General features: G+C 38.7%; 1 protein-coding gene across 2 annotated transcripts in view; it reads right to left on the bottom strand.

The window, feature by feature from the left end:
• Positions 1-2,572: 2,572 nt before the first annotated feature.
• TDRD9 (tudor domain containing 9) overlaps positions 2,573-12,012 on the bottom strand; it is a 70,716-nt gene continuing 61,276 nt past the window's right edge. For both annotated transcript variants that reach the window (XM_069018393.1, XM_069018394.1), the window contains exons 28-36: positions 11,402-11,662; positions 10,812-10,961; positions 9,712-9,782; positions 9,248-9,357; positions 8,988-9,081; positions 8,208-8,346; positions 7,010-7,119; positions 4,597-4,669; positions 2,573-3,365 (exon numbers count right to left, since the gene is read on the bottom strand). In XM_069018393.1, the coding sequence (XP_068874494.1) occupies positions 3,270-3,365; positions 4,597-4,669; positions 7,010-7,119; positions 8,208-8,346; positions 8,988-9,081; positions 9,248-9,357; positions 9,712-9,782; positions 10,812-10,961; positions 11,402-11,662 (1,104 nt within the window). In that variant the 3' untranslated portion in view covers positions 2,573-3,269. The remainder of the gene's footprint in view (positions 3,366-4,596; positions 4,670-7,009; positions 7,120-8,207; positions 8,347-8,987; positions 9,082-9,247; positions 9,358-9,711; positions 9,783-10,811; positions 10,962-11,401; positions 11,663-12,012) is intronic.

The raw sequence follows: 12,012 nt of genomic DNA, 5'->3' as shown, positions 1-12,012 counted from the left end.
CTCTTCCCTCAACACTCCTTTGGAGGATTAATATGTACCTCAGACATACCATCTTTGCCTCAGGTTTCTTACATTTATTAACCTCTTTGGGGTTTCATCTGTTTTTCTCAAGGTTCTTCTACAGAAAGGAAACTCCAAGTCAAACTATACACTGATGGCGGGTTTTTATTTTTCTGTTCAGTTCTATCCCTGTCTATGAGGTAGACAAACCCTGCTCTGTGTTACTCTGGTCCTTGAAAAACATGCTAATGACTTTCCAAGGTCAGTGTAACTACCATCTATGCCAACACCTGTATCCTGGTTTAAACCATGGTTCTGTAATTTATCCTAATTTACATGGCCTTTTTCTGACACTTTCATGTAGACTGGCATTAAATTTAACCTGTTGGGACTTCACTCCTTGTGCCCTATAAAGTCACCATCCCTTTATTAGTCAAATTCCATCCCTGGCATTCCTTTTCCTGGTAACTCAGTTTTCTCTTTGCACTGTAAACAAAAACTCTTGTAAAATCCGTGGGCAAGCTTCCAGAATAGGTAGCTCAGGTGCCAAGAGCAGCACAGCTGTGGTAGGAAAGGTCAAAGCAATGAACAGGACATACACGCACTCACCTGTACCTCCTAAAATGCCATCCAGCTAAAAGAGGCCAGTCCTGTTTTCTCTGGAAATGGATCACTTCACATTGACATCCACTGTCACCTTGATTTCCCCACTCACAGTCCCTGCAGAGAGCACAGCTGCCATGGTGCAAGCGGCCCCAGGCTCAGCAGGACTCAGTTGGGTTCATTCAAACCACCCTAATCCCTACATACAGACTTTGTGGGGAAGGAATGGTGAAATTTCCAACTGTGTTACACCCTTTTCTATTTTGCTATTCATCCTAACAGTGTGATTCTCTTGAAGGAACAGAGCAAGCGCTGTGCAGCACTGTCAAGAATCAGCTGAGGAATGAGGGGTGACTTTTCTGTAAAAGGATTAATGAACAATATTCTCCACCCATATACCTGCCATAAGGAAACACCTGGGCAAGGACAGACATTAAAATGACCAAAAATAGACATTATTTCAGTGTATTTTCTGAGGTTCTGGAATTTAGTAAGGTAGAGAATTCAAGTTCCTCCATTTTAACAGTTTCTGAAGGATCTGCCTTCCCTGGAGTTCAATTCATTCTTCTGTTTATGTTATTTCATTTCCAGCAGAACTCGTAGCAGTAAATTCCAAAATTAATTACATGCAATGGCAAAAAATCTCCTTTTGATTTAAAACTGCTATCAGGTGTCAATGTAGTTGTGGGGGAACTTATGAGTAATAGTCAATGAACATGGTTTCAGATTCTAGGAGCACCTGTCAGTACAGTTTGTCATTTCATCATTACTACTGCAGGCATTTAAGAGCATTATTCTGACCATTTACAGATTCAAATATTTCCACCTTAAGCTCAATGAAGAAGTACATAAATCACTAATAAATTATGGTAAGTGAAATCTCATTCTGCTCAATGTTGGTGAGCATCTGGAGATACAGCAAATCTTGACAAGCAGTCATGGCCTTTTTTCTTATGGAAGTAGCCCCCAAAAGCCACAAAGCTGAGTGGGTTCAGGTCCACAGCCACACAGACACTACTATTTTACAATACTTCTTTCTCCAGTGTGAGAAACAAGTACTGTAAAATAGTATTACCCTTTGAGGGGGAAATTCTGAAGCTACTTACCTTAAACTTGTTCAAGTGACTTTGCAATGCTGTTGAAGCCTATATCAAACAATAAAACACAACAGCTGCTTTTTAAATGTTAGTACTGTATATATTCTTGTGCAAATAAATGTCTCTCAGCAAGGCTGACTGGAAGGATGCTGTGTTTCCTTCAGGGCTGTTCTATCCCCTACCACAGCAGTCCCCACCTGGTGGCAGCACAGTCACACACACAGACCCACACATGGAGAAACAGAGTTTCAAAATAAAAAAATTAAAAATCAGTGCTGCTTATGTGGAATGATTTCCATTATTTTTCTCATGCCTTTGTGCATTGCCAAGTTTCCTTTTCATACAGAAACTCCCATCATTAATAGACAAAGCAAGATTTGAAATCCTGCCTGTTCCACTTGCCCCCCAAGGTGTTTAACAGGAACACTTAATTGGTGTACAACACCTGGCTGAGAAATACTCTTGTCTAAGCCACTTGAGATGCAATTTTTCTGTTAGACCTCTCTCACTATTTTAATTCCCAAGGATCAGTAAAATGTGTCTAAGAAAGTAGGGCTCTCATAAACCACTGAAATTGCCTGTTACACAGTCACCCCTCTGTTTAATTACAGCTTAAAATGATTTATTTTAAGCATCCCCTTATTTTGCAAAAATCTGCCATTTCTTTATGGTAACCACTGATTCTCTGCCCTTCAGAGGGTGACTGGATATTACATAACCTTCAATGTTCACTGAGTGAACAGTGAAAATGAATACTCTTCCATATACTGACTGCTTTTGTATTCATGTATTTCTTGAATGCAATCATATACCATTAATAACTAAATTTAGCTTTTATTAAGCATGACCACACAAAGGAAGAGACAAAAACATTTTATTTAATTTCTGCATTTTATTCTGAAACCACTGGCCTAATTTTTAGGAATAAAGATCTCCCAGGTAAAAATAAGATGAAAGGATGAAACAAAGTGCCATGAATCAGTAATTCAAAAGCATTCTTCTGCCATACAGGAAAATAAATCATGTTATGTTTTGCTGTACAAAAAAATTAATGAAAAAATTGTATCCAGTATATGAAAACTGTTTGTATACAGTTTGGATCAGAACATAATTTAGATCAGTTTCTTCTGACTTCTAGTTCTTGGTTAAGGAAAACCCCAAACTCCTTTGCTGCATATTTTTTAAAAGAACTAGTAAAAAAGAGAACAGGGAAATGCAACTTGCAGTTAAAGACAAAAAAAAGCCATGCCCCTTAATTTATGAGCTTTTTGACAAAAAATGAACAAGTAAGCCTCGATTTGCTTCATCTTTCATGTACCTTGTGATAAACCTGTTCAGAAGTATTAAATGAAAATTGCATCCTGATTTACATCAGTTTCTTTTATGAATAAACTTGTCTACTCTAGGCCAGCAAACCTCCGCTTTTTCAGAAACACAGGAACATTTTCCAAACTGTTTTTCAGTACACTTGTACTCATGTTAAGGAACAATATTGCAAAACATGCATACAAGACAGAAGTAATTTTTAGACTAGTAATACCTCATCCTCTGAAAGAGTTCTAGAAATACTTAGTCATTCAACAAAACAAGCTTGTGGAGCTGATAAACAAAATTTCCTCTTTCATGCTGCTTTTCAGACTCATCAATAATACGCTGAGAATCCACCTAGTCAAAAGAAGCAAGATGAAAGTCAGAATGCATTCTTAATGTCTTCCTATATAACACAGCTAAGAAAAAGTATTGAAGAGTTCAGAGTTTTAAATCATACAGGAATTTCAGTTCCACACCACACACTGCAACAAAAGAGCCAGGGCTACAAAATGCTTTATCTCATGGTTTGCCTGAGTCAGAACACTATTCCACAGTCAATTCTGAAGCATTACAGGTAGTATTTTATGATCCAAGATGTCCTGGGGATTCTTCAGATGCAGTGAAAACCCTGATCCAAGGCCTACACATTTGGCTTGTTATAAAAGATAAAACACCAGCAGAAGCGAGTATATTATCTTCCTAAATCCAAGGATAACTGAATTAGAAATATGAAAATAGAAACACTTTGGCCTAAGGCAGTGTATCACAACACACTCTAAAAAAAAAGCCTTTTAGAAATAACTGCCCTTGGTGCTTGTTCTCTGTTGTCCCTCTTTACCAGGGGGACCAAACCCCTCCTTTCTGGGCCGCAGGGTGGGAGAGCCACTGGGAGGGTGTGTGGCAGTTTTACTCCTGCACTCACTAATTCCTCACCCCCTTTTCATTAAGAAACTGTAGCTCTTCTTCAGGAAATCCAGTGGCCTGCAGAGGCCCTTACAAAAAGAAAGGTGAGATTTCTAAGAGAATAGGAAGCTAGGAGAATTTTCTTATGAAACCTTCCCAGGTCTTGAGAAAACATCCCTCCTGCCTGATCCCACCACATTTGTTCTAAAACAAGCTACATTTATTTCTGTTTGCCTAGAAAGGAAGAGCCAACCTCAAAGCACAGCAGCCCAAAACAAAACTAAAATGCACTGTGTTCAGGAAAATGTAGCTACAGCTGTTTAATAGAAAGAATAGATAATTTTAACTTCCAACAAATGTGAACTTGCCTTTACAATCTCTCTCAATTTAAAACCCATGAAGAGTTCTGCCCGAAAACACGAAATATTTATATACACAAAATTAAAAAACAAGCTACCCAACAACTAAACAGACTCTACAAAAATAGGGTATCAACAGACATTGGTGATTACATAAATGAAAGTTCTTAAGCTTTAATTTAACTCTGCAGTGCTTAGGGTATTTTCAAATTCAATAAACAAAAGTGATCCTCCCAAAAGTTCTCCCTTTCAACACACTAATTGTACTGGAGTACCCAAACTCCTCAAAAAAAAAGTTTTAAAATAAATCTTTATACCCTTACCTGATTCCATGCATACGGCTTCTCATACCAGGTGGGATCAATTATGTCTCGAGGCTTTGATTTGCAGATTAAACTGAAATTACGTTAAGAAAAGCCTTAAGAAGTACACTTATATTTGGTTAATTATAAAGACAAAGGATGTTTTTATAAAAGATACAAGCGAGTATTTACAAGGTGTCTGTGCTAAAGGGAATCTTAAATTTCCCTGTTAATCTAGTCAAGATTTGTTCACTTCTCTCTACTTTGCCCCTCCAGTGTAGTAAGTCAAATTACAAATTTTTACAGGGACATATAGTGTATCAGAATGTGGTTTCTTCTAAAGAAAATAAGGAGATTTTAAAAAAAAAAAAGCACTAGAATTTGTAATTGTAATTTATTCCTTACGTTTTATGTATGCTTACTCACTGGAATGTATAATACAGCTATTTTTAGGGTATTTTGTTTTGCATGACAACTCAATTACTATAGTCTGTCTGCTGCAGTTATTTCCTCAAGCTGTGCAAAGTACAACAGTAGTAGACATTAATTAATTCTGTCTAGATGTGTTTTTCAAAACCTGATTTTAGTTTTACGTAGTGGTGACATGTTGTAAATACAATTAGCTTTTGAAAAATGGAAAACAGTTATGAAAGACTGTTCAGGCTAAATTTTTACCTATGTACTTGTATTAATAAATGTTTTTTCCAAAACACAGAAAGTACAATTGGGAAAAAATATTCAAAACCAAGAAAGATTATACACAAGGGAAAAGAAGAAATCATTTACAATAATGAGGCTGTTTATTCCTTCAAATAAAACCATACAAAAATAAAATAAAATTTTAAATAAAAATAGCTGTAGGATTGTTGAAAGACAACCAATAAATGTACAAAAACTCCGTGAGAGAAAAGGCTACCACAGAAAGGTATAAACTCCTGAAGACAAAGAAGTCCAAGGGCTGATGAGAGTGACCGAGTCAGGCAGTCAGTGCTGACTGAGCTGGGAACATGTCAGTGCCCAGGACCTGTGCCAAGGTCTGACCCTTCCCCTCCCAGCTGGCTGGAGATGTCTGAACAATCAGCCCAAAATAGGTGCCGAGACTGTACCAAGTGTTCACATGTCTGAACAAATAGCAGTGACATTTTTGTGCCTTCAATTTAGCATGTAAGTGTTGATGTCCCAGCATGAGCTGTTACTGTCACAGTCACCTCCAGAGGGGGGTTGTGGCTTTGCTTCTTTCTGCCTATCCATGTTCCTTGACTTCTCCATTGCTTGTGCTCTTTTAATTTCACTTCTAGTACCTCAAAAGGTAAGGCTGACTTGTTACTATGGAATGCACCTGAATTTTATTTGGAAGTTTTGGAAATAGGAAGTAGGGGTGCTTGCTTTAAACTGAAGGCAATGTAATAGGGGTTTTTTTTCACAGGTAGGAGAGCAGGTACTTTCAAAACCAAGAAACACCTGAAAAATCAACATAAATAGATGCTCTGATAATCTTTCTGACAACCCTGGGTAAGAGCAGGGGTGTGATCTTTATCAGCACAAGGAACTGTCTAAAACTGACATCATGCAGTTACTTCAGCAAAGCTCTACTGGCAAAAAAAGCTCTACTGTATTTCTTAGAGATGAGAACAGATGGTAAGAGTTAGGTTATGGACTCTGGACCAGAGCTCTTTTTAACATAGTTCAGTAGAGAGCCAGGTCAGGATGAGAAAATTCTCCTGATGATACAGAGAGCACTAAAATGCATGCTGAGTGTACAAACAAGGGAAGATTTTTCACATTATGCTCAGCAGGGACAGACATTAGAAGGAGCTGCTCCTGGGATAGTTCATTGCACTCCTTCTCCCAAACTACAAGCTGAAAAAATTCTCCAGGCTGGCTGCACTGAATCACAATGGTCTTTTCAGAACCACTGCTTCACTTACAAGGAGAAGCTTGCTGGGAAAAAAGGCTGATGGCCTTACTTAAGTTCCTAAATTGGCCTGAGACTTCCAATTCACTTGGCCAACAACACCTATTCTGCACAGGTCTGCTGAGGAAGGAAAGGCAGCACACATAATTCAAATTTAATGTACAGGAAGAAAGAATTCTAAATCTTTCTGCGCTGTTCTGCCATAGGATTCCATTAGCTTTGTCCTGGGTGCAAAAAACAAGGATACATAAGAGCTGATTTCCTGCAGAACAGGTTTTATAGTCTAGGTTTTATGACTCCTAACTGATTGGGCTTCCCTGAAGAACCAGTGCTTCCACAAGAACTCTACGGTTGTTTAGTATACTGCTTTATAAATAAACAAAGTAAATGAAAAGCATCATTAAATGAGAGCATATATTATTTTTCCAAAGCCTAATCTGAGCTATGCTTCAAGCACGCACTCATCTTATTTCTGCTGAGACTCTGAAACAGAAGATCTTATTTCTACAAAATGATTACCATAGAAGCTTCTGACGAATGTTTTCCTGCAGCTGTGCCACTTGCTCTTGTCCATAACACAGTGCATGTTCACAGAGCAGCTTATTCATGGCTGTCCTCAGGCTGTTTATCTGTAAAACACCAGTGACAGAATATAAAGCACTTTAAACCAGCACAAGGTCTGTATCATATTACACTGACATGAAGGTGGTCGTGGCACCCATATCACTGAACTTGAACTGGAATATTATTTGCATAAGCAAAAACATCCAAAGCTTCAGAAATGCTTCTTCCTGCAGTTGCACCTCTGGTGGTCAATGATGTTAGTATTTCAGCCACATGATATCACAATTTTTAAGGTTACTCAGATATGCCATAAAACATACAGGCTACCACTTGCCTGGGCTTTTTCCAACACAGAATTCCTTCTGTGAAAGTTTTAACAATTTTCTCTCTCTGTCCATAATTTTTCACATGTACAACAGCTCAGTGTTACCATTCTGCTAAGGCATCATGAATACAGCCATCACACCAAGTCAGTACTTTCAGAAAGTTAACAGCTTAAAGATATGTGCACCAGCATGTCCACTGTGTCCTTGGAAAACCTCCAGGAACTACCTCAAGCACCTGCTTTGCACACAGACCTAACCAGGGCACATCCCTCACTGTCCCAGGCACATGTCAAACACAGCCACTGTCCTGCACAGCACAGGTTCTGTACATGCTTCCCTCTGACAGACCTCACTCTCTGAGCTGCAAAAGGCAGTAATGAGGAATGCAGGGGCTTTATTGTTTGTTTGGCTGATCTGCTCTGAGAGACGTAGCTTGATACAGGTGACTTATCAGAGCTGTAAAATCAAATTGAAGCCTGAAAAGCAGCAGTGCTCTGCTTGTCAGTAAAAGCCATGACAATCCTAAGAACAAAATTAGTAAGTATTGACAACTGGTTACGGCAAAATTGATGACTGTATTCTGAAAAGGGTATAACATTCTATAATATTTTATTTGTTTCAAGTGTAGGGAGGGGGCAACTGCTTCTCCTGATAAAAATCCAAGATTACAAAAAGGGAGAACATTAAAAAACCCAAACAAAACCACAAAAAACCAAAACCCCACAAGTCCAAACAAGCTTTTCTATTAACACTAAGAGTTAACAAGTTCAGATGCACTGACTTCTACTGCATTCCTACTATAGTGAAAATTCTTATGCAAGTTTTACCTCTGTTATGTCTTCCAGTCCAAAATGCACATCAAATGTCAGCTCCATATCATTTGCTGGAAGCAGTGGAGCCCCAGAAGTTTGACTCCAACCCAAACCACACAGAACACCAGTAAAATACTTCCCACTTTTATCAACTCTGCAGGAGAAAGAAAGAAAACAGTCTCACCAAGTGATGAAGAAATAAAACTCTTATGAAGACATACTTAATGAATTTGTCTAAGCCATGCAAAGCAAGACACATCTTTGAAAGAAGCTAAAACAATTGAGAGGCATTCACACTCAGTCATACTGATTTTTAAAATACAGTGATGAAACAAAACTGAAGTTCTGGTTATAAAAACATATACTCATAAAACTTAGCAAAAAATCATCCATAAGCAAAATAATGGAAAGCAACCTTCACTATGTTGAAATGACAGTCTACAAATACCACAATTTGAAGAAAACAGTAATGCCATTGCCAGAACTTAGCTTTTACAAAAAATTACGTCAGTTCCTCTCCTCATGTAGACTTAACATGCCCAGTTTACACTCCACCTTCCCAAGCGTCCAGCACAACTGTCAGGAGCTGTAATGCCTTATCATGAGGGGAGACTCTGCAGCACCAATTCCCAAGTACAGGAACAAGTTGTTTTACCTACATACTATACCGAAACTTGTAAAAAAATGCCAGAAAGAGAATATATAAAATGCTGAAAGAAAAGAAAATCTGTCAAAATTTTGTGAGGATCCTAAAGAAAATAATAAAAGAACTACCACTTTAAAATGCACAAATACCTGAGTTCTATTGCAGGAGCAAACAGCATACTGAGGAGTGCAAGCAGGCCATGAATAGGAGGCATCAAAGATGTTTCCCCTAAAATCACAGACCCTGGCACCAAAAGAAAAGAAAAGTTTCAAATAACTCCAAGGAGCATTTAATGAAAATGAAACCTCAAAAAGATGTAACATAGAACTCCAGTAACGTTTTTACTCATAGAACTACTCTGAAACCAGCAGTCTAGAGAAACAACCAAAAGATTGTTACTAGGCATTACCAGCTGCATTCACTGATACATCAGTGGCGACCAGCAACTGCTGAAAGCAATCTTCTGCACCATCATGGACAACAACGGAGTTTATGCTCTCCCTATGTATGAGAACATCTCTGGAGAAGAAATATTTTCAACATTAAAAAACCCCAAAACTCATACAAACACGTAAATAAAAAATAATTTTCAATTCACAACACCAACTCAAAACAGCTGTTTACTGTTAGCAGATTTAGACAACAGTTAATAAATAATCTCTTTGTGAGACAATAATGCACCTTAAAACTACTCTTAAGATTTCAAATAGTGATAATGTGTGTATTAATGCAATTCAGGCCTGACTACTTCAGTCTTCTCAATGAATAAAATTTCAGTGAAAATCTGTAGGAGTCACTAGGTGGTTTTTGCTGATTTATTGGGAGTAACAGCTAAGAACATGACTGTACTTTACAGTGAAAGTTTTCTCATACCTGAACTGGGATACTTTGGTCAGACTGTAGCATTTCAGCTGATAAGGACTGAACGGCCCAAAAACTGTTACCTTCAAAAAAAGGAAGAGACAAATTCCATTCTAGTTAGCTAGCACCTGGATGTCTTCCAATCAAAATGCTTTTGATTTAAATTAAAGCCAAACACATTTCAGCATGCACTGAGCCAGCTGAGTTGCTAAATTGGTAAAATGGCATTTTCATTTCACTCATCTAAAGCAAACTTTGCTTGTTGAGGCACCTTACCTAAAATTATCTATTTTCACTGGTGCTACAGATTCATGATTTTCCTCTAGCTTAAAAAACTCAAGTTCAAACTTCATAGGTCACTTAAGAAAATCAGGTAATTTTATTTACATGATGAGGTCTTTAATCTTGAAAATATCTCTATGAAGTGAGAAACTAAACAGGATTACTCCTGTGGGTGAATGGAGCATGATTAGGCACTTGAAAGCCTGAAATTTTATCAGGTCTGAAATGGGAAAATAATCAGAATGTAGATGAGGCCTAACTTGTAACACACATTTATATTCCAACTTAGTAGTGACTAGATACCTCAAAACACATTTCTGAGTTTGGCACTGGCAGAGGAAAAGCATTATTACCATCAGTTGCTGGAGCATTCACTGCTTCACCTATCCCAGCTGCTTACCTATCACTAGCTGATGAAGAATGAAACACTGTGTACAGTAAAAACCATGTTTAGATTTTCTGAAAAACTGACAGGGTTGTAAACTTGCTATTTTCCTGTGGCTTATATAATGAAGACTACCATGTACGGAAACATTGCATTCAGCTGTTCAATTATATCTCTGTTCTGCATGAGTTCAAAGTGCTGCCTTAGATGTGTCAGAAGAGCTGGATCATTAGCTCTCTGGCTGTACTCCAGAACTCTGTTCAAAGCTGCAGCAGACCAGTCTGAAACAATGGTCACACCATGGCTTTCCACCAACAGAAAGTACGGTGCCCTATTCAATGCATCAAACAGTGCTTGGTTATTTAAGGTACTTTTGGCCCTCATCTCCATTCAGTGTCAGAAGCAGGGTCATGGGATGACAGGCCAAAACCACCTCTCAAGTTACCTTATGGGTCGGTGCATCAGATTTATTTTCAGAAAAACAGCTCAACAGTCTTTCAATGAGATGCTTTTCTTCATGTCTTAAAGACACAGGCATTTGCTTTTCTTCTTTTGCTTTGTCCAAAAATAATTCCTTGAGCAAATCATGGCTTTGCTATACAATAAGAGAAGTGTTAAAAAAGCCTTGAACAGTTACGTCTTCAGAAATTCTACCCAAAAAGTCCTACACAAAGAAATACTCACATACAAAGACAAAAAACCAAGGTTCTGATGACCTTTCAGATTATATAAAACATCAAAATGGGAGAGAGTTAGAACTATGAAGCAGTTACAGTTTTTCAGAGTTTCAAGCAAGAGTGGAGCAGTTCAATTGAGGAAGTAATTTCTCGGTAAACATCTCTTCCAGAAGGGGTCTCAGAGCAGCAATGCTTTTGGCCAACAGCTCGATATGCATTATGCACACACATAAAAATACACTGCCCTATTCAAGTATTAACCTTGCCACTAGTCAAGCTGCAGCTCAGCTTCTCAGGACAGCCTGAACTGAAATAAATTAGAATTAAAAAAAGCAGCAGCAGCTCAGCCAATACATACTCGTGATTCGCAGGACTCCTGTGCTAGCTCAGCGTAGCACTCCTCGACAAGCACATCCCGAATATTCATCAGGCCTCTGCGCCCCGAGGGACGGAAAACATCCACGTGCAGGACCCCGTGCACGAGGGAATAAACCTCCACAAGCAGAGTGCACCCACTGACCAGCGAGGCAAATCTCTGGCTGGCGCTGCAGCTCCACCGCTCCCCACACACCAGCGACTGGGCAGAGGGACACATCTTGCAGATCTTGAACTCCAAAGCCTAGAGCAGAATGTTGGAGGCCACGCGGGACGAGGAGCCCGGATCCCCGGCGGGGGGAGAGAGAAACAAAAGCCAAACCAATATGGTTGAATAAATGCACTCCCATTTATTAGCAGTCTAAAGGCACTTATATAGTATACCAGCTTGTTAGCTCCTAAGTGGCTTAAAGCTTATCAAGACACATTTCTATTTCTACATAATTGGACTACATTGGCAGTTTTCCAGAGTCTTGTTATGATCAAAAAGAATTTTGTGCTCAACTCCTCTGTATCACTCCCGGATATCACACCTGCAGGTTCTTTACTCCCTGTATGTTCTCAGGCCGAACTGTTTACTTTCACACAGGGACT

Source organism: Aphelocoma coerulescens, chromosome 5 (assembly GCF_041296385.1).
Source record: "Aphelocoma coerulescens isolate FSJ_1873_10779 chromosome 5, UR_Acoe_1.0, whole genome shotgun sequence".
In the NCBI taxonomy this organism is placed as follows: Eukaryota; Metazoa; Chordata; class Aves; order Passeriformes; family Corvidae; genus Aphelocoma; species Aphelocoma coerulescens.
The sequence above is the reverse complement of the archived record's forward strand: the minus strand, read 5'-3'. Positions and strand labels throughout refer to the sequence as shown.